The 24,096-nt window shown below is 43.8% G+C and overlaps 1 protein-coding gene across 1 annotated transcript in view; it reads left to right on the top strand.

Annotated features, from left to right (window-relative positions):
* Positions 1-24,096, top strand: part of STAB2 (stabilin 2) — a 944,658-nt gene that overhangs the window by 42,412 nt on the left and 878,150 nt on the right. Inside the window, exon 3 of the mRNA XM_078674824.1 lies at positions 16,156-16,271. Coding sequence (XP_078530950.1) covers positions 16,156-16,271 — 116 coding nt within the window. The remainder of the gene's footprint in view (positions 1-16,155; positions 16,272-24,096) is intronic.

The following is a 24,096-nucleotide window of genomic DNA, read 5'->3' on the forward strand; positions in this document are numbered from 1 at the left end:
GGGAAGAGCATGGAGTAGGGCAGTTCCTTGGCTCGCAAGGCTTTTTTGATATCCGTAAAGGTTTTCCGGCGCCGGGCCACCTCAGCTGTATAGTCCGGGAAAAAGGCAATAGTAGAGTTTAGTATTTTAATAGGTGGAGAGACTCTGGCTGCTTGAAGAATGGCATCCCTATCCCGGAAATTAAAGAGTCTGGCCAGGACCGGGCACGGCTGCGCCCCCGGTTTCGGCACTCCCCCTGGGACCCTATGTGCTCGTTCGACAGAGAAGAAATGGGAGAGGCCTTTCGGCTGCAATTTCGTCTTGATTAAGTCCTCCACGTATAGGTCCATCGCTTGCTTGCCCTCAGATTCCGGAACACTCAAAATTCGGACGTTGTTTCTCCGCGAGCGTCCTTCTTGGTCATCCAGTCATTCCTGCAGCTTCTTAGTGACTGCTTCCATGCGCTCCGCAGCGAGTTGCAGTTCCGAGGTGTCCTCCACTAAGGATTTAGTAACAACTTCCACCTGCGCCACCCGTTCGGTCATCTTGTGGAGATCGGCCCTCAGCAGGCCAACGTCCGTTGATATAGATCCCACTGTCGTTTGGACGCTAGAAAGCATCTTCATCAGATCCTCCAGTGTCACTTTCTTGGAGCCATCTCCCTCCGGGCTCTTACTCATGGACTGGCGGCCTTCTGAGTGCTGCACGGCAGGTTTTACGAAGGCATACTTCTCCAGCTTAGATTGCGCCGCAGCATGTCTGGGACCCCTTCCCGCCATCACTGCTGGCTATCAGTTCGTTATAGCACCTGCGATCACGTTTATTATTAGGTCCATGGCACTCCCGCCGTAGGCCGCGGGGAAGTGGAGTCCAAAATGGCGTCACTCCCCAGGGCCCCGTTCGCCACAAGGGGAGACAGCCCAACGGTGTGCGCAAAGAGGAAGGCGCCGGCCCCTCCACAGTCCCGGTGGCAGGCTCACAATGTCCCACTTCCCAGACCGTTCACTGGCACTTACTGTCCGCCAGTCAGGCGGTAATGTCTCTCCCGGTCACCTCAGACACAACTGGGCGCAGTATCGGACTCCCAGAACCCAGGAGTAAGGAGTGTGTCCGCAGGAGCAAAGGTCCTTCCCCGAGCGCGGGGTTTCTTCAGCTCTCGTCTCGCCGGGCGAGGCACGGGAGCGCTGGCTTCAGTGAGCTGCACCCTATGCTCCCCTTGCCGCCGTGTCCGCACCTTCACTGTAGGCAGATGAAGTTATCTATGGTCCGTGGGGAGCGGGAGCAGGCACCGCCAGCACGTCCAGCCAGCACAGCCGCCCGCAGTTCCCCCCGGACCTGGGGTACGCCGGGCTTAATCAATGGGTCGTCGCTAGGGATCTGGAGTCACCCCACACAGGAGCGGCAGCGCCGCCGGGCCGATGACGAGCAACAGCGGGCCCCTGTATTTCGCACTATGTTGCGGTCCGACGTCCCCAGGCGGTACCTTCCGGCGAAGTACCCCAGGTCGCTTCCGGTCGGCTCGGGGCTCCACGGCAGGACGGAGTCCAACAATGCGGTTGGGCCCTTCCCGTGCCCTCGGTGTATCTTCGGCTGGCAGCCTGTGATTTCGCTCGGGCCGGGTCGGGTTGAACCTCTCGGTCTAGGCACTCCCGTCCGGCCTCAGAAGGTGAGAATAGCCGGATATTTAGTCGGATAGACGGAGGTAGAGCTGTTGCTGGTCGAGAGCTCTCACACTACGCCGCCATCTCGGTCGGCTCGTAGCCACGCGCAACACATTCTTACATGCTTCTTAACAAGACCTCAATCTCCTGGTTCGAGATCATGACAAATATCAGTAATTGCAAAAGGTGTAGTAAAGTGTACCTGGTAAGAGATAGAGTGGACTGTGTTAGACAACTAGACCTTTGCAGTCATTTAAGACCAAATCATCTGTCAGATTTGCAAGAGCAGCTGATGGAATTCCAGGAATTCTCATCGCTTCTCCTATAATCACTTCATTGGCACTCAACCCTGTTTTCCTTCCTGGGGTATATTGCATGCTGAATACCACCAAAAGAAGAGCATCTTACCATTTTAGAGAAGTCGAGGTGTGCAGTCAATTTTATGCCCATCAAATCTTGCAAGCCCGAAATTCCTCTCGCAAACCTTTCCAGATAGTGAAATCCCTGTCCTCTGTGCAGCGAGTTGCCCCTGACATGGCACCTTTGGTGGAGAAATGTGATCAAATTGCTCCATTTTTCTCCAGCAAAATTTCTAAGAGATATGAGTCTTTCTCCTTAGAAGCCAGAGAGATCACTAACCCCACTATATGGTTAGAACCATCCCACTCTACAAGTGGCCTCACCTGGATTAAAACCTTGACAATACCAGAACCGCGTGTGCTGGCCTTTAAGATAAAATCAGGCTCCCCATTCAATCCAGCCCCTCCAGCGATGTTGGAGCACGGACTGGAGGCCATCCTACCCTGTTTATGTGATATAATTAATCAGTTGTTCAACTTAGTTCAACTTCCTCGGAAATGGAAGAATGCAATTGTGATGCCCTGTTGAAAAAATCCCAACTTGATCCAGACAAACCAGAAAACGTCAGGCCTGTCTCTCTGCTTCTGTTTTTTTTGCTTCCGTTTTATTCGAAGGTGGCGGAAAAACATACAAACAACAGTTGCTGAACTATATTATGACCAAGAACCTGTTACATGAAACCCAATCAGGGTTCCGTCCCAAGTTTAGCATGTAATCAACACTTTTGCTATTATCTGAATCTCGAAGACTCATAGTGCCTGAAGGCAAAACTGTAGAACTTATCATGCTGGATCTGAGTGTGGCATTCGATACCGTGTCCTACAACATTTTAGTTAAAGAGCTGTGGTTATACGGGGTCAAAAGCATTGCTCTAAAATGGCTGCTCCGCTTCCTTCAGAACTGCATCTATCAGGTAGTTCAACAGATATCCATGCCACTGCAGTCAAATTAGCCTGGCTAATGAGAGGGGAAACCGTGAAACCGGTCATAGGATGCTTGTTTCTTGTCCAGGGAGGACCTGGCCTGGCAGTTCGGGCTGGGCGGTTCCCATGGGGAACCGGGTGAAGGCTGATTTGCATCCGGCTGGGTTTGAAGTGGAATGGCATAGGGAGCAAAACAATAATGGACTTAGGTCCCGATCTCTGTACTGGGGTGAATGTTTGACATTGTACAATGTTCTGTCCATCATTTGTTCTTTTTGCATTTCCAGTTTTGTGTGCCGAACATTTGACAACTGCTAGTTTAGTAACAAATCAAGAATGTATGACCCATTACAAATTGGAGTTGCAGCAAAATCATGAAACCCCTTTGACCACAACTGGCCAAATTCATGCATCACTCCAAAACAATGATGACAACCAGTAGAGATTGTAACACTCAATTCATGAGTGTCACAGCAAGTTCTAGTAATGGCAATCAATTCAGCTACTTGTGCTGAGTTACATAATGAAGAAAAACCAAAGGAAATGATGGACGGAGCGTTGACAATACAAGCACTCACCCCCAGTCAACTGATCTGGGTTTAATCCATCACCATTCTTTAGCCCACTCTGCCACCCCAGTTCAGACATGGCCATATGCAAATCAGTCTGACCCTGTGCCTCATGGGAACAGTCAGTTCGGGCTGGACAGTTCCCATGAGGCACAGGGTCAAGGCTGATTTGCATACGGCCATGTCTGACCTGGGGTGGTGTGGAGTGCAAAAAATTATGGATTTAGGCCCAGATCTCTGTACTGGGGTGAATGTATGACATTGTTCTGCATTCTGTCCATCAATTATTGTTTTTGCATTTGTCACCCCGAGTGGGATGGGTATGCTCAGACGTGAGTCCCATGCTCTCCACACCACTGGAGTCAAGCTATCCAGGCTGATGACGGCTGATAGCCAGAAACCGGTCCTTGGATGCTTGATTCCGGTACAGGAAAGACATGCCTTGGCAGTTCGGGCAGGGCTGTTCCCATGAGGCACAGGGTCAAGGCTGATTTGCATATGGCCATGTCTGACCTGGGGTGGTGTGGGGTGCAAAAAAACGATGGATTTAGGCCCAGATCTCTGTACTGGGGTGAATGTACGACATTGTTCTGCATTCTGTCCATCAATTGTTGTTTTTGCATTTGTCACCCCGAGTGGGATGGGTATGCTCAGACATGAGTCCCATGCTCTCCACACCACTGGAGTCAAGCTATCCAGGCTGATGATGGCTGATAGCCAGAAACCGGTCCTTGGATGCTTGATTCCGGTCCAGGAAAGACATGGCTTGGCAGTTCGGGCTGGACTGTTCCCATGAGGCACAGGGTCAAGGCTGATTTGCATATGGCCATGTCTACCCATCCCACTCGGGGTGACAAATGCAAAAGCAACAATTGATGGACAGAATGCATAACAATGTCATACATTCACCCCAGTACAGAGATCTGGGCCTAAATCCATCGTTTTTTACACTCCACACTACCCCAGGTCAGACATGGCCGTATGCAAATCAGCCTTGACCCTGTGCCTCATGGGAACAGTCCAGCCCAAACTGCCAAGCTATGTCTTTTCTGGACCGGAATCAAGCATCCAAGGACCGGTTTCTGGCTATCAGCCGTCATCAGCCTGGATAGCTTGACTCCAGTGGTGTGGAGAGCATGGGACTCACGTCTGAGCATACCCATCCCACTCAGGGTGACAAATGTAAAAACAACAATTGATGGACAGAATGCAGAACAATGTCATACATTCACCACAGTACAGAGATCCGGGCCTAAATCCATCGTTTTTTTGCACTCCACACCACCTGGGGTGGTGTGGAGTGCAAAAAAACGATGGATAAGGCCCAGATCTCTGTACTGGGTTGAATGTATGACATTGTTCTGCATTCTGTCCATCAATTGTTGTTTTTGCATTTGTCACCCCGAGTGGGATGGGTATGCTCAGACGTGAGTCCAATGCTCTCCACACCACTGGAGTCAAGCTATCCAGGCTGATGACGGCTGATAGCCAGAAACCGGACCTTGGATGCTTGATTCCGGTCCAGGAAAACATGGCTTGGCAGTTCGGGCTGGACTGTTCCCATGAGGCACAGGGTCAAGGCTGATTTGCATATGGCCATGTCTGACCTGGGGTGGTGTGGAGTGCAAAAAAACAATGGATTTAAGCCCGGATCTCTGTACTGGGATGAATGTATGACATTGTTCTGCATTCTGTCCATCAATTGTGTTTTTACATTTGTCACCCCGAGTGGGATGGGTATGCTCAGACGTGAGTCCCATGCTCTCCACACCACTGGAGTCAAGCTATCCAGGCTGATGACGGCTGATAGCCAGAAACCGGTCCTTGGATGCTTGATTCCGGTCCAGAAAATACATAGCTTCGCAGTTCGGGCTGGACTGTTCCCATGAGGCACAGGGTCAAGGCTGATTTGCATATGGCCATGTCTGACCTGGGGTGGTGTGGAGTGCAAAAAAACGATGGATTTAGGCCCAGATCTCTGTACTGGGGTGAATGTATGACATTGTTCTGCATTGTGTCCATCAATTATTGTTTTTGCATTTGTCACCCCAAGTGGGATGGGTATGCTCAGACGTGAGTCCCATGCTCTCCACACCACTGGAGTCAAGCTATCCAGGCTGATGACGGCTGATAGCCAGAAACCGGTCCTTGGATGCTTGATTCCGGTCCAGGAAAGACATGGCATGGCAGTTCAGGCTGGACTGTTCCCATGAGGCACAGGGTCAAGACTGATTTGCATATGGCCATGTCTGAGCTGGGGTGGTGTGGAGTGCAAAAAAACGATGGATTTAGGCCCAGATCTCTGTACTGGGGTGAATGTATGACATTGTTCTGCATTCTGTCCATCAATTGTTTTTTTGAGTTACATAATGAAAGCATGATGCCTGCACAATGTATGTAAAGTGCAAGAAGCATAAGCTGCTCCTAAACTTTAATGGGCAAATTAAAAAAATGAGCCATCTTCAAATAAAAACAAATCAGCTATCTCTAGTGGCACATCTTGAATATATTGTCTTGGTTTAGAGCACTATTCTATTACATCAATGCAGGCATGATCAAACTAACTTATTACTTCATTGGATCACTTGCTCATACTTAATCTGCTACTGGTTAAGTGCTTTGTTCTTAATTGAGTTAACAGGGTCTCCTCTGAACGAGGCACTATCACTATTAGTGTGTACCCCATGACCATTGTTTCACTTTGTACATTTGCTATACTTTTTTCTGCTATATTTTTCACTCTTACTTCCGGGCAGAACTGTAGTAACTGGGTATAGTGGGGGCAAAAAATATGCAGTTGGTCTCTTTGTATTGACATGCTGTTGTCTGACTACAGAAAGTGAGCACCCTTCTCTTTCATGACAGAATAAATGAAAATCTTTCTCATAGTCAGGCATTCCTTAAGCTGGTGCTCTACGCAAATAATGCTCCAGCTCCAGGAAGCCAGCATATCAGTGACATACTTGTGCGTCAGTTTTGTTGTAGAGGCTTCACAACCAATGAAAAGTTTGGAATCCACTGGCAACAGTCTCCAACCATCCCCAAAACATTTTCATCTTTCTGTTTGTTGTTGGGGGTTTATTCTCAAATTCGAAGAGATGCACTCTCTGAGCATCTTCCTCGTTCTCTTCTAAATTTAATGTCCCAGTTAAATAATTTCTTTCTGACAATATTGCGTCATTGTAGGAGAAACCCTATGCCCATTTTCAGCCACTTGATTCAATAATGCTACTATGTTCAGCTTAGAGCCCTCTTTTGTTTTTGCTGCAACTAACAAATCATCAATGTATTGCGCTACCACTACGTCACAAGGCAATTTTAAAGAGTCTAGATCTTCACTGAGTATTTGGGGGGGAAATGAAGGACTTTCTATATACTCTTGTGGGATCCTAGCTCAAACCAGGGCTCTATTTTGAAATTCAAAGGTAGAGCAATATTGACTACCCTCATGAAGAGGAATGAGGAAAAATGCTCAGCCCAAATCCATAATTATGAACTTTTCTGCATCTACTGGAATTGGAAGCAACATTATTGCTGTATTCAGTACAACGGGACAATATGGAACTAGTTTCTTTCTTAAACCTTGGGCTATCTTCTATTTCCCATTAGATTTGCACACGCCCAAAATAGATGAGTTAGATGGACTTCCCAAAATCTCCTTTAAAATGCTTGAAGCAGTGTCTTTTCAATCATTTCTTCAGCTTCACAAGTAAGGTTACATTGGTGAATGTGTGGAAGCACTACATTTTGGTTTATTGTATTTTGCACTGGTTTTGCACATTTAATCAGCACAGTCTCTTTTCCTGTAAAATATCAAACTACTCTTTTCAATGTATATCTTAAATCTGGAGTTAAGGCCAAATGTTGTTTTTGGTGATTTCATTTTGAAATCAACATCAGGATCTTTTGTGTGAATGCAAACACCACCGGTTGTCACAAATCAACTTACTTAACAGACCTCTACCTCTTAGATTTACTAGACTTGTTTAATTCATTAAAGGTTCATGCTTAGTTATAGCTGAACCTCTTTGAACAGGAACATTTGTTGACAACCTATTAGTCACCTTTTTATTTGAAATACCTACCACTTGGACTTCTTTTCCAGAGAAGGGTAGGTTTTGAACTTTCACTTGTCTAACTGCTCAACGGGTAGCACATGTACCAACCAAAAATGATACAAGATGGACATTCACTTTTCCTTCTATAAAGAAGCCATTCTAGTCTACATCTAGCACTCCACCAAGTACACAATCCTCCTCGCCCCATAGGTACCATTGTTTTGTCCTGATCAGTACATAAGGAACTCCGGTGCAGCTTGAAATTGTGGCAAAGTGTTATTAATTACTGCTTGTTTCATTTGAGATTCCGCTACTTTTTGCTGAAATGTACAGTTCTGAGGAAATCACACATTGCATTATTCTGCATTTCAGATTCTAAAACAGGAGCTTAAGACTTGTATTCTGCATGTTTTTCACAGGTGCCGGTAGGACTGAGACCACCAATTGTGTCATCCCATTCTGTGACTTGGCATTCATATTCTAATGCATGGTATTCATTTGAGGCACTATTTCTGTTTCATTCGCAAAATGTTTACAATTTCTTTGCCATTGGCCTTCTTTGCTATAGTTGTGACATGCTCCAGATTTCATCTCACCATTATTAGCATTGTTATTAAAACCTTTACCTCTACACCAGAAACCATTTCCTCCAGCCCCTGGAGGATCCTGAAATTGTCCACTTAGAACTTGAAAACTCCTTAACCAAGCACCAACCTCTCTCTATTTGACTTCTTTGTCTTTCAACAGAAAATTATCACTATAGTATTATGCATATACAAGAAGTAAACCCAACTCGAAGCCAAAACAAATCCTGACGCTCCTTTCTTTGATGGAGAATCCATTCCACTGTTTGTAACTAGGACCAAGTAGTTCTATCACTGACCACTTTACCATAGTTTTACGCTCATCCCATGAATTCTTTGGAAAAAGGATTGAAAATAAAACATCCAAATCTTCCAAAGCACCTTTGAAGCAGTCACAAACCTATCTACTACAGTGTACTTTTCAGGTTCATCTCAGAGTTTTGGAAAATCCTTTGTAAAAGTCCAAAGAACCTGTCTGATCCCGGGGGCAGGCAAAAAAGCTCCTTCCAGCAATTCTGTTAATGGGAACTCTCTTTCAACAACTTGACATTCAGAACCACTCATGATTTTCTTCATTTATATTTTTTTAGATTTTCAATCCTGTCATCTTTGTGGTTTTTCACACTCTACCACTCTCTAATTTCTCTAAAATGTGATCTTAATAGTACAATACTTTCTTTTTTGTTATTCAGATTCTGTCATTCTCATTTTATAAGATTCTCAAATTCTCTTTTTAGCTAGACTCAAGCTCATTTCTCCAGCCAGTCTTCCAAGTTTTTCATATGCACGACAATCTTGCTTCCCTGTTCCCAAATTCAAAAAATACCAATTAATCAAAAGGCAATTTTAGAATTTTACAGTTATAAATATCTAACTCCACTAATTCATCTAAATCTACTCTATACATTTAAGCATTATTTTTTCGCAGTCCTTATCTCACATCTTGATGACTCAAAAACCTCGGATTCATCTTTCCTTTCACCTGTTTCACTCAACTCAGATTCTTGTATCTGAACTAGATCCTCGTTATAAGAAGGTGGTTTTGTCACAATCAATAAATCATCAATAAATTCAACTTCTTCCTCAGAATCAATGTATTTTTTCATTCATCATTATTTTTATTCTTATTCTCTTTTGATTTGGTTTTATTTGGGTCAATAGCAATTACGGAAAATGCACCCACATTTTCTCAAACTTCCTATCAACACACCTTTTTTGGCAAACTCAGTCTTGCATCCATCCAATTATGAACAGCCTTGCCAGTGCCAACTTTCAACAATGCTTTCTCATTAGCTACATAATCTAATTCAATCAGTTCTTCAAATAGTGCTAGTCTTGCTTGTGATTTCATTTCAAACAACATATGCCTTCAATAATGAAATTTCTTCATTTCAAGCTTACCATTTTCAAGAGATTGCTGCTTTTATCATTTGCAGTCATTTTGTAGCAATTTTTAGCCATAGAAAAGCATGCATGCCGTGATTCAAAAGCATTTCATGTGCAGCACTTTCTCACAGAGGTGGAATGTGCCTTTCTGAAGGTGAATTCTTAGATTTTGTCAAACTTACACACTTTGTTGATTTAAACTTCACAATATACATACACAATCAATTACTATACATTTGATGGACGCATTTCAACCACAGTAATTCACTAAAACGAAAAACAATAAACCTATGTCTGTGTACCGGGATAAGGGATGGAAGTCAAACTCACTGCAATAGGGAGGTAGTGTTTCAAGGTACTATACCATCACACACTCTTAGCTGAGCTTTAGCAAGCAATACCCTAACCTGTAATCAGTATAGCTTACCCTCATGCACAGAATAAACACCACATCACTAATTAGTACTTATTCACAGCTAGACTATTGAGTATCTCATAACTTCAAATAATTTTTAAACCCGAGTACTACCTTTAAATCTTTCATAAACACGTTTATCTAGCCGTAGTTTTTGAGAATCTTTACAGAAAATATACAATGTCAAGACAAATAATACATTAACAATATTTATTAATACACTATTATCCACCGACCATAATATACCACATAGCAAAGCACAACACAGATGCAATCACCAATTCACAATACACTGCTCAAGACCCTATTATTACTCACCAAATCAGACTTCTGCCCAACATCAACATGTACACTGGCAATACACCAAAGATTTCCATGATTCTCCTACGATTTGGAGAACCAAACTTTTCCACTTTTTATGCTAATGAAATAATGGTAATTAGTTCAATTTACTAACGCATTCCCTGTAAGGCCTCGGAAAACTGGTGTCACTTTAATACGAAATGAAGATTCGAAAAGAATAGGTCTGTCTGAGTCTCTAAAAGACTTACAGCCTGATTCATGTAGGTAAATTGCACTCGCAAAGGGCCAGATTCTGAGAATCTGGCCCTTTGCGAGTGCGATTTTTGCATTTGGTATTCATGATACCAAATGCAAAAATCGCTATTTAAGAAGTCGCAAATATGCGAGGAATAGCATTTAAGGAATCTCTAATAGAGATTCCTCAAATGCTATTCATGAAACATCAAGAAATAGCGATTTTGAACTTTTGGGGCCGCTATTTACCGACAGGTCAGACCTGTCGGTAAATAGCAAAAACTCAGAAAAATGCTTTTAAAAGCATTTTTCAAAGTTGCATGTAGCACACACACATGTCCTTTGGACATGTGTGTGCGCAACACCTGTCCAAAAGTGCATTTTAGGGGTGCTACAGGGCGTCCTTTGGACACCCCTGGCACCCTTAAAATCGCTATCTTAGTTGCGAGTAGCAAATTGCTACTCGCAAATCCCCATTCATTCTTATGGGCCTCTTGGCCCATAGGAATGAATGGGGAGTATTTGCGAGTAGCAAATTGCTACTCGCAAATAAAGAACATGTAGGAATCGCTATTTAAGTAGCTATTCCTACATGAATGCCGTTTTGCGTGTCCTCAATAGCGAATCGCTATGATTCGCTATTAGGGACACGCAAAACGGCATGTACATGAATCAGGCTGTTACAGCCTGATTCATGTAGGTAAATTGCACTCGCAAAGGGCCAGATTCTGAGAATCTGGCCCTTTGCGAGTGCGATTTTTGCGTTTGGTATTCATGATACCAAATGCAAAAATCGCTATTTAAGAAGTCGCAAATATGCGAGGAATAGCATTTAAGGAATCTCTAATAGAGATTCCTCAAATGCTATTCATGAAACATCAAGAAATAGCGATTTTGAACTTTTGGGGCCGCTATTTACCGACAGGTCAGACCTGTCGGTAAATAGCAAAAACTCAGAAAAATGCTTTTAAAAGCATTTTTCAAAGTTGCATGTAGCACACACACATGTCCTTTGGACATGTGTGTGCGCAACACCTGTCCAAAAGTGCATTTTAGGGGTGCTACAGGGCGTCCTTTGGACACCCCTGGCACCCTTAAAATCGCTATCTTAGTTGCGAGTAGCAAATTGCTACTCGCAAATCCCCATTCATTCTTATGGGCCTCTTGGCCCATAGGAATGAATGGGGAGTATTTGCGAGTAGCAAATTGCTACTCGCAAATAAAGAACATGTAGGAATCGCTATTTAAGTAGCTATTCCTACATGAATGCCGTTTTGCGTGTCCTCAATAGCGAATCGCTATGATTCGCTATTAGGGACACGCAAAACGGCATGTACATGAATCAGGCTGTTAATCCAATGCTATTAGTAAACCTTGTACAAGTCAAAATTCTAAAGTTAATGATCTTGTGAGTTTATTCAAAAATGGTATCACAGAAATCAAAAAAGATTAAATAATAAATTCGAAGAAATAGCATAATTATACATATCTAAAAAATTTGCAACATAGATTGACATGGATTCTGTATCCAAAGAAAGGCCAAAAGATGCCTGGCTCTTCTCCAAAATAACTTTATTAATGTTTTGTGACAAAAGGCACGTGGATTTTCAAATCATGACAATACATAGAAGGGTTGGAATAAAAAAATTTAATTCATGACCGCTAATCAATCTATTAGTTGGTACAACACCCCTAGTAATACCTACTCCCTAAAGCGTGTTATTGGTTGAAGCTGTACACATTTAATTAAGGAGAGAAATTCATAAGTTAAGTAACTTTAAACTTGTAACAGAAAGAACACCCTTCCCTCCAGAGAGAAGAACAAATTGTTATACATTTCTATTAGGGCAGACAAGGGCTGAGGCTGTATTCTTCCTGATTTTCTATAATAGAGAAAGACACAGGTACGTTTACTGTGTGTACTCCTAAAACAAACACGTGCTTCCCTGCAACAATTTATGAATGATTGCAAATGAGGCCTGGTTATGCTACCTGAAACATGCCTAAAGTAACCATTATTTTCTAGCAAATTAAAACTCTTTTACACATGCCAAGCACCATACATGTTAATACCTTAAATAAAAGTAGCCCTTGCAGCCATGCTCTAAGATGCACACAACACTGATCTTTTAGTAGCTAAGAGATGACAAATATGCAAGCTGCTAAAATAGCTCATTCGACTAAATTCTCTTTGCTGTGGTCTGAATGAAATCTCCAAGTTTCAGATTCAAATCCTGGCAGGAACACTAAAGATTTAATCTTCCTGTGGCGAATTGAATGATTATCAGCTCGGTTGGAAAAGGATAATTGTAAATATAAAGGATTAATTAAAATATTTTGCATGAAAACTCTTATAAGTTACAAATTATTACGCTATGCGTAGCTACGTGAAGTGCACTTCGAGCTACGCGAACTGCGAGGTGCACTGTGCAAAATGCTGTTCGCACTGATTGCACAGTGCCAGATGCTTGCCCGCACTGTGCAATCAGTGCAAACCGCATCTTGCAGATTGCAAGCAGTCGTTTTCTGCCGCTCGAGTAGATTTCTACGCGGACTGGTAGTCTCTCATTGCGAGGGGTCGCGAGCATACACGACTACTCGCAATGAGAAACCTGACCTCCCCTTGTTAAGAATCTCGCTGGGAGGTTTATTTTCCACGCTCGCGATCGGTAACTTGATGCTGCTGATCGCGAACGAGGAAAAAGTCTTGCCGGGATTTCATTTTGCTCGCTCGCGATCGCCAACTTGACGTTGAGGACCCTGAGCAAGCAAAAAATGACCGCTACGAGTGTTTGCACTGTGCTGCGTGCAATTCGCGTAGTGCGAATAGCGCAAACTTCGCAAACTACGCAAGCGTAGCGTCGTACTCCACCCAGGGTTAAATATAATGATAAAAACTCATTGGTTTGGAGCTGGGAATCACGACAAGCCGCAGGGAGAGTTAATGCAGCATGCTCCACCAGCAGAAAATATACTTAGCAGGGGGTCCGAAAGCATGCCTATTCATAGGAGAACAAGAACGAGAAATGAAGTGACAGAAAAGAAAGAAGGAATTCTATGTACAAGGAACAACTCGTGCTAAAACAATATGCGTAGTATTCAAGTGACAGCAATATTTCCTTTTTACATGAAACAGATGGCCCTAGGGAAGGAGCATCAGTATGTGCTATGGATGGCCAGATATTTGTAGACTATGTGCTGTTCTTCTACCAAGTCAGATAATTGCTTTCTCTTGTGAAATACTAAACTTTATTCAAACATTTGCCACCTCTTGGAGTTCTAAAGTAGAGTCAGCTATATGCTGCCTCTTGTGACATTCTAAAGTTGAGTCACACGCACATTAGTAAGAGTACAAATATATTTATTTAAACCACATGGTTTGTTAAATTGTACTGTGCACACATTTGTTTAAATAATCTTAGAAATGTATATCAGATCCCTCTGCCATATTCAAAAACAAAAAAAAATACAGCACAAATTCCATCAAAATAATTGCATGGTAAATACAAGTTGTATAGCATCCATCCTATCTTACAACCACATACTATTTAAAACGTGTTTTTAAAAAACAATTTCTAAAAGACAAAAAGCATTAACAGTTCCTTGATACATGTACTTGAGAACCGCACACGCCTGAACCACATTTGCAGATCCTGTTAGCATCTTGAATATTTAACTTTCTCCCTGCAAGTGCAAAAGCCAGGTTCTGCCGGGGTTCGGTATCTTGGACCGGTAGGGAAATGCAATAGCATTTTTCCAGTAGCCTCTAAGGAGGAAGGTGGAGTTCTTAGAACTCAGGTGATCCAAATCTCTCCTTAACGCCAAGGCTCTTCTTTCCTTTAATTCTCTTTTTAATATTCATAGAGGAGCATCGCATTTGAAATCCTGACTATTAAAATATTGTGGAACTACTTGCAAGCGTTCCCTTACTTGTCCTGCCCATGCTCTCTCGATTTTTGCACACAGCATTGACACTTTTATTTTTCAGGTTAGTATTTGTTTTTGTCAAAAACAGATTCAGAGAAGATGCAATACAGTTCCAAGAATTCCAGTTAGTTTCCATTCTTACCTCTTGAAGCATAGTATTGGGGAGTCCCAAAAGTGTTGTAAGACATTTAGGGCCAGATGTAGGAGAGGAAATACCGGTCGGTAACGGCCGAATTCGGCCGTTACCGACTGGTATTTAGGATTCGGCATGTAGGGGCCAGCATTTTGCAGAATCGGTAAATTTACCGATTCGGTAAATTTACCGATTCTGTAAAATACCGAATCGGTAATTTTACCGATTCGGTAATTCCACATGTAGGTGACACTCCTGAGAGTGCCACAGGCCCTTAAGAGTCGGTATTTTACCACCCAATCCTATTGGGTGGTAAAATACCGAATTCAGGTGTGCATGCACATCTGTGCATGCACACCTGTGCCATGTGGCACACAGACATGCCCTTAGGGCATGTCTGTGTGCCACATGGCACACATGCCTGTATTTGGGGTGCTAGAGGGTGTCAAAGTGACACCCCCTGCACCCTTGCAGGATTCGGTATTTACCGATTCGGTAAATACCGAATCGGTATTGCCCATTGATTCCTATGGGCTTCAAGGCCCATAGGAATCAATGGGCAATACCGATTCGGTATTTACCGAATCGGTAAATACCGATTCTTACCGATTCGGTAAATGTAAATAGAAATGTACCTACATCTCACTACTTCTAATTTACCGATTCATAAATACCGAATCGGTAAAATTCGGTATTTATGAATCAGTAAAATAGAATTACCTACATCTGGCCCTTACGGTCCAAATTCCCCCAATCTTTCCTTGATTCTAGACTTAGCACCTCTGCTCCATATAGCAGTAATAGGGGAACGATTGCATTGTAGGCTGAAAGGATGGGTTCGGTTGAAGGGCCCCCACATTCTGAGTCTGATATTTGCCCCCTCATGAGCTGCTCTCCAATTTAGTTGGACATTTTCCTCCTCTTGTGGAGTCCTAATGTTGAGGCAGACATTTGCCACCTCTTTAGCATTCCTACGGGTAAATTGTAGTATTTTACTGATTAGTCCGATATTTGCTGCCTCTACTGACTAATATTTGGCACCTCTTGAGCCGTTCTACTGTTCAACCAGAGATTTGCCACCTCTTGTGCTGCTCTACTGTTGAGTCTGATATTTGCTGCCTCTTGTGCTGTTCTACTGTTGAGTCTGATATTTGCTGCCTCTTGTGCTGTTCTACTGTTAAGTCTGATATTTGTTGCCTCTTGTGCTTTTTTCAATTAAGTCTGATATTTGACGCCTTTTGTGCTGTTTTTCTATTAAGTCTGATATTTGAAGCCTCCTGTGCTGTTTGTCAATTAAGTCTGATATTTGACGCCTCTTGTGCTGTTTTTCTATTAAGTCTGATATTTGACGCCTCTTGTTCTGTTTTTCAATTAAGTCTGATATTTGACGCCTCGTGTGCTGTTTTTCTATTAAGTCTGATATCTGCTACCCCATTTGTGCTGAGTCTGATATTAGCTGACTCTAGTGCCATTCTACGGTTTTTCTATTAGGTTTGATATCTGCCACCGCATTTTTGCCATTGTATTGTTAAGTCTGATATGTGCTGGACCAAATCAATACTAGCTCACAAAACCCTTAATGGCTACCATCCTAACTGTTTTACCTCAATATTTTATTGCAAGGTACACCTTGGATCTGAGGACATACTCAGTACATATACCTGGATGTCAGCATATCTGTTGGAAAGACTTTTCAATGCCTCACTGTTGTCCGGGCTATTGGGGAGCAGACTGCCTGGGTAAGTTCACCTTTGTAGCAAATTAGTTTAACATGATGAATTTTGTTTATGTCTCTGTTGTATTCACTAATATTTAAAATGTATTAGTATTTATTTGGAATTTACTTAGCACAGTGGCACTTGAGATATGATACGTGCCAGTTACTTTCTTGTTATCCGCTTCTGCCTAAATAAAACTACCTCATATTCAGTTGTGGTACTCCTGCAGCATCAGTACCTTCTCACTACAGACAGCTTCAGTGTTCTCGGACTACTTTAAAAAGTACATTAAGAAGAAGCATAGAGAAAGAGCTTTAGGTCAGATCTCTACAGCCCTTGGTTTTCATGTTTCGCCATTGCTTTTATAGACTGTCTATCAAGTCCATCTTCAAGGCATTTTGTAAAAGGTTAGATTTTCCCTGTACTCTTCAGCATAGGTGTTGGGCTTTAAGAGGTAGCTATGGACACCTCTTCGTTGCTAAGAACAAACAGGCTAAACTTTGGTTGGCCAAGCAACCCGTCCTCTGCTGTACACGGGCGGCTTCTGCCAAAATAAAGTGGTATTGAAGTCACAAATAGTAATTTAAAAAAAGTAATTACCTGTCGGCCTTGGTGCTCCTCTATTCATGGAAGATGTTCAACGGCCACCACAGTCTCCCAGACACCCCACCCAATTCAGATGCAGCTCTCATGCTATGAGAGCAGCCACAGGATTGGTCTGAACGGCCTGATTAGGAGCTCACTAAGGGACTGAGAGCCTGTGCCGTTTCTCCACCCGGCTGCGCAATATTGCTGGGTTGGAGAAATCTAAGTGCATGTGTCGGTTTGGCCGTCCTAAGATGGGCGACCAAACTGACATGCACACTTACAGTGCTGCTGTTTGTCCATACAGGACAGTCTGGCCCTGCCCCACTCTAGACTCGACAGCATAGCCAGTCAGTGAAAAATAAAACAATAAAAAAAAAAATTATCATTTAATTTTTGGTCTACAGTGGAGCAACACTCCTTTGCCATTACCGCCTCTGCAGCTGCCACTGTTCTTTTATCTTACATCCATCCTGCATTAAAGAAGGGGCTTGTAAGCTGTCCATGACTTGTGGAGAGGGAACACATGGACCATAGCCATGAATGCCTCGCTTGTGAGATATGCCGGCCGGTATGCAAGTTCACATGTCCCAAGCACACTTCAAACACTTTTGGGGTGTTTCTCTGGTGAAGTGTGGCATGCCCTCCCATCGCTACTGTAACTGGACCCTGCTGGCAATAACTTTAGAGTGCACGGGTAGGGTGTCTTGCCCCGTTTCCTCCAAAGGGTGAGGAATTACTGCCCAGCATTTCCTCTAGTGCTGGTATGGGCATCGCCTTGTGCTGGCGTCAAGTGCAACAGTGCATCTCTAAAGCAAGAATTCCCCTTATGAAGGTGTAGTGTTGCTTCAGGGAAGGGATAGCCTGGAATACTTGTTTGCAAATACAGTTGTATCTTCACAATGAGCCTGATGTCTCATGTTCATACTGCATTACTCTCTTGACCCGTGCCCATCCTGTCAGCTACTTGCAAACTAAGGGTCTGATTATGAGTTTTGCAGTGTGGGAGCAGGCCACCATGCCACTGCCCCGCACCCACACTGCCTAACCTCACCACCTGCTGCCCGCCAGATTACAAGTTACCTCGTGGTCTGGTAGGCAGTTCTTTGGTGTTCCCACAGTGGTGCCTATTAGAAAGGCACCACAATCGGAGTGTCAAAAGCCCGTTCCTTCACGGAATGGGCTGTACAGTCCATGCTGTGTAGGAAAGTGGGTGTATGCAGACAGGGGGGTACACAGTGTACCCCACTGCATGCATCCCATGTAAGGCCCCCTTTATTTCCTCACTGCCACACTTTTAATAGCAGCCTCACTGCCATGAGAACTGTAGCAGTGAGGAAACTCCAAAAATGCTTGGCGATGCCGCAGCGGCACCACCAAGCGTATTGAAGCCTCTGACCGTCAGGGCACCACCAGAGATCGTGTATCCCTGGCAGTTGCAGCGTTCCTATGGCGCTCCGACCCCCATATTTGTAATACCTGACGTCCATTGGGCTTCCACCACAAGTTTGGCAGTCCAATGGACTACCAAAATCGTAATTTGGCTCTAAATCTTTGTAGATTTTAGTATGACATCACAGCTGTCATTTAATACCTTTGCTGTTTCCACAATGTATTTGATATCACAAGGGTTAGGGTATTGAGAACCTATTGCCAACCATAACTGACTTGGATGTGTTATGTTGCCAATCCATTTAGATCGATTTCAATCAGCTGCTGGTGGAACTGCCACTTTGATATGTCACAAGGAGCTAAGACTATTGTATATGGAGGATCAAATTGGGCTTCACCCCTTATTACTCTGGATCTAGAGCTGGGAATCCCTGGAGGCGGGAGCCATAAGAGCCTGCATTCACGACTGCCTGTCCCTTGATAGGGCAGATACGATTCCTTTGCTCCTGTATTTGAGGGAAACTTTTCAATCAATCAATCAATCAATCAATACATTTATAGAGCGCACTACTCACCCGTGGGGTCTCAAGGCGCTAGGAGGGGGGGGGGGGTGCCATTACTGCTCGAACAGCCAGGTCTTGAGCTTCTTTTCAGCTACTTGGTCTTATAGATCTATACAGTGACCCAATTAAGATCATGCTGCACCATAAAAAGGAGTCATGCATTGGTACCTAGATTTCTGTTTGGAATAAGCGATTGGAGATGGCCGAGTAAAGGAGTATATAGGAAGATATGCACAGGTGTCAACAACCAGGAATTTGGAAACCTATTTAGTATGGTTTCAGAATCCTTCTGGCCAATTTTTTCTCACCCATTTTTAGATTAGGCACATTGCACTTTCAAAGTTGGCCTTTCCTCTGCAAGATCATTGGCAGCACAACTTACCTCCTTGCCACTGTGAGAACACCACTAAGCAAAGCACAACTCACCTTATCCTGTTTTGCACTTTGTATTCAGCACCCGCTCCATTTTCTTGGTCCCTGTTTTGCATAGCACCAATTTGAGACAGTATAAGGAGGGGCTTGATTTTTAGCAGCACCTTGGTTAAAAAAAGATCTGCACGGCTTTTTTAAACTTTGTAAGAATGGCTTTTAATATTTGGAAACATTATGAATTAATATGCTTATGATGTTTGCTGTACATATTGTTTGAGATTACTTTCTGGGCTTGTTGCAATATTTTTACATGGATGTATTTTCAATCTGTATTAATTTTTATGTGTGTTTCTTTTATGGCTTCTCCCGAATTAGGAAAGATTGATTGATTTCAATAATTTTGTACACCAGCATTGTCCTCTACATCAGGCCGACTGAAGGGGGGGGGGGGCATACAGTACTGATTTCACTTAAATGTTTAAATATCAAAGTTGAAGTACTATTGTGCACTCCTTATTTCAAAAGTTTATATTTGCCTTTGGCAGGTTATTTTGATATTTTGCTAAATAATTTAAATTAAAAAATTTGAACCACACAACCCGTTAATACAATAGAAAATGTGCTTTCTTTTATCAGATATATTGTTCAAAGTAGCTGAGATCAAGCAGCCATATTCTGGATGGGCGATTTCAACATCTATAGATGTCCGCTAAGGGAAGACCGCATATGCGATTATGCGGTGTCATGGAACGGCAAAGAGAGAATGCTACACTTTTTTACACACATTTTATGGGGCGGCCCTCAGCCCAAAAAAATTTCAACATTACCTCTATTTTTTATCAGATTTCCTTGAAGGGGGAGTGGCGCACCCACTGACATTTATAGGTAAAGTCAGGGTAAGCACTCTTGATTTTATACAATTTTCACTAGTAATTGCACGCCTTGTGTTAGACTCATTCATAACCCTCTAGCCGTAAGCCTTGGCTGACATTTAAGTAACAAAAATATTGAAAGCTGCATCATTTTGCGGGATGGTCTTAAAAAGGGAGTTTGTATTAAGTGGGAAAATATTGATCCGCAAAAAGTTTTAGACATCAGTGTTTCCCATATTGTTGGGGAAAATGCTGAAGTAAAGTCCTGCCTCTCAGAAGAGGCTGAACCCCCCCGAAATTATAAATAATTTTGAAGAAATATGCAAAACGATGTCTTGCATGTTGACGGCTAAAACACCCAGCAAGAATGGACCCATTCATATATGGATTGCCCCTGTTTGTATAGCAGCTGAGCTCTGAAGAATCGCTGTTAGTAACCAACACAACTTGAGGTAGCATCGAGGACATAAGAGCAGTCAGACATTTATATAACACAACCCTCGCTGAGTGTAGGGGGAAATAAGGAGGGCCTGGGAAGATTTCAAAGCTGCTTCATAACTCAGAGATAATAGGGCTCTTTGGGATGTTAACCAGTTCTTTTTTCCTGAGCATAATACCCCAGAGTAGAATGTCATATCCCAGCCGATCAGAGGGTGCTTCACTTTTCTATGATCTTTGACCAAGAGAATAAATCCCCACCCCCAGATTGATTCATCAGAATCATTAAATGTCATCAGTTATGTAATCAATGATGTTATAGAACATGTCATGACTGACGCCATATGTGAGGTCATAAGCAGTGCATGGCTGGCGCCCAAGTTATAGTTAGCACTTCTGTGTTTTTTCAGTTTAAAACGTTAATGTTATCACAGATATATTCACCTAACCGTAACATTGCTTTAACCTTAGTTTTCTTCAGTGAATTCTAAAGTTTAAAACATACCAGCTCCTTTTATCACACCTAACTATCACATTACTTTAACCTTTGGTTATTGCAGTGATTTTCGAGGGTTATTTAACTTAAATACTTAATTACCACACCTGAATGAAATGCTGCACCATGCATGGCCCATACATCCAGGCCCTCTAGCGAACACCCCCCCCCCCATACAGCCAACCCCTCACAGCGTACGGCCTTCAGCCATGCATCTTAAGGAACTGCCATAGGGCTTGGCCCTGGGAACCCTAGGGCTGTTTTTTTTATTAATGGGGAGGGGGATTGGGTGGCCCACTCCCTGGGCCATTACCAGCCCTGGGGACCCTACGACCTGGGGCCACTTATTTAAATAAAGGGGAGGGAGCACACATGAAACCCGTCCCAGGCACTTTTGGCTCGGTATATCCCTCCCCGGTGTAATTTAGATGGGGAAGGGCAGCCTGCCTCTCCTGCCTGTGCTGATTTCCCCATCCGCTGCGGCCTAGTACACATTTGAGGAGGAGAGGGGCACGAGGTCCCCCTCCCCAGGCTGATTTTGGGCCCCAGGACCCATCTCCCAGTGCTAAGCGAGCTTGTTTGAGTGAGGGGCACACTGCCTCCATACCCTTAATGGTTTTGGCCATCACAATTGTCAGGGGGAAGGGGCACCCGTGGTGCCCTTTCCAGGCCCATTTCAGCCCCAAGACCAACATCCCCTAGGCCCAACACCATTTAGAAGGGGGAATGGGCACACAGTCACCCTCCCCAGCTGATTTCGGCCCCAGGGATCCCATCCCCTGGGGCCCGGCACTATTTTGAAGGGAAACAGGGGCACACAACCCCCTTCATGGGCTGATTACAGCACTGGGGACCCCAGGGGTGGACCATTTTCAAATTCCCTGTCCACATTACTGCAGGCAGGGAAACAGATCTAAAATCCGCTCCCAGTAGGTGGGACCATTTTTGAAGCTATCGCCATCTGGGAGAGGCCTTGGTGTTTGCTCCCGCTGAGCTGGAGATTTAAAAATGCTCCCGCCAAGCAAAAGCAAACATAGGTTTGGCTCCCGGGACAGAGCTGCTGAGCCAGCCACATGGAATGGAGTCATTTGGGATGTTAATTGCTCAGTTAAGGGGGTAGCTCGGCCCCTTCCTTAAAAGATTGGCCCCGGAGGTGGGCTTGACAGGGCCTTTAGAGGCTCAGGGAAGGGGGCTGCATAGCCCTTCTCCCCATTCAGTTACATTTTGGCCGTAGGGGTGGGCTCCCCAGGGCCTTTTGAGGCTCGAGAAGGGGGGCTGAGCAGCACATAAAAATGTATATTAGCACTGGGGGTAGGCTCCACCGGGCCTTTTGAGACACGAGGAGTGGAGCTGCATGGCCCCGTTCCTCATTAAAGGTAATGTCTGCCTAAGGGGTGGACTCCCTGGAGTCCCTTGTGGCTCAGATAGGGGAAAACATGCCCCCCCTCCCCAAGTAAACAGTTTTCAGCCTGGGTTAAGCTGCCCGGGGCTTTTGGAGGCTCGGGTGGCCACACATCCTCCCTCCCTTATATGAAATCAGACCTGGGACTAAGCTTCCTAGAGCATAAAGTATTTAAATGCGGCCCGGCCGTCATTTTTTTCGATCTTGCAAGAGTCTTGCAGGATTGCGGCATTTTTTGACATTTTCTTTCTGTTTTTAGCCCACTCATGGGGCCTGGAGGGTCAAGGTATCCCAATCAGGCCCCCATATATCTTAATTCAGGACAGGGAACTGAGTCCAGTAATGGCTACCAGCAGCATTTTTCTCATGTGCTGTCACCCAATCAGAGTATTCACCCTTGTGGGAGTCTGACTTCCATGGGAGCAAGATGGCCCAAAGGAAATAAAGCTCTTTGGGCTAATCACAATGCTCTATTTTTTAATTAGCGCTTCTGCAAGAGTCTCTGAGACTTTTGTGAGCCCAACCATCCAAAAATCTATATTTTCTTTACCATTAATAGCTCAAACACTACTAAACTGATTTACACCAAATCACAAAAAGGCCAATCTGCTGACCAAGATATAGCTTCCTGCCAAATTTTGTGTCATTCCATTTAGCAGTTTTGCTGTAACCTTGTCTAAAGAAGTCTATGGAAAAAAGCATACTGATTTTGAATTTTGGGACCCTATTTTTCCTCAGCCCCCGCTTGACAGATCACCCTGAATCTTTCCAGGAAAGAGTAAAGGTGGATACACTTTTGTTTGTGAAAGGTTTGTGAATATTAATTAAACAGGGGAGCAAGTTATTAGCAACAAAAAAAAAAACGCTCGTTCCATGGAAAAGCAGACCCGAGTATCACTACCTAGTGGTCGATCACTGCTAGGTAATAAATGTATATATACTAAAAATATATATATTTTGATGCCGGGCCCCGGGGATGGGGTCCCTGGGGCCAAAATCCATATGGGGAGGAGTATGGCCACCCTGCCCCACAAAAAAATGGATGTCATCAGTGATGTCATCAGTGATATCATTGACCATGTCATGAGTAGGGCTGGGCGTAGTTTGGGTAGCGCCACTACGCACACTACACAGAATTTTAGAAAAAATGTGTGGAAAACGAGGGCACGTCCTGAGGGTCCTTGTGCCCGGGACAGGGGGCCCTCGTGCCTTGGCAGACTCCCTGATCCCCCCTGGCCTGGTTGGGTTGGAAAGCCATCTCCCCCGGATTTTCAAGGACCAGCGAGAGCTCACCGGACGCCTCCGGAACCGCGACGCTTTCCAAGACTCGGGCCCCTCTCCCTCTTTCTTGCAGCACACATGTCACCTTTATAAAGCACAATGTTTTAACATATAGGTTTATAGTTGACACAAGAGTTAGTATAGAGGTGAATTTTATAGATGTGAATGTTTCTAGATGTGCTTTTTTTTCTAATTAGATGTGCAATTTGTAGATGTGCATTTTGTTCTATATATGTGTGCTTATAACAATGTAGCTATAGTTGTGTACATCATACATACTTATTGAAATATCTTGAATGATGAATAGATCTCAAATAATCGCATACACATAATTATCACACATTGATTATTGATGTCCTGCTAATCATATTTTAATTCCTCAGGACTGTTCGTAGACAATCTTAAAATTGTTGGAACAGTACTGCAGCGTGTACTATCTCTGGCC

Source organism: Lissotriton helveticus, chromosome 1_1 (assembly GCF_964261635.1).
Source record: "Lissotriton helveticus chromosome 1_1, aLisHel1.1, whole genome shotgun sequence".
NCBI classification, from domain to species: Eukaryota; Metazoa; Chordata; class Amphibia; order Caudata; family Salamandridae; genus Lissotriton; species Lissotriton helveticus.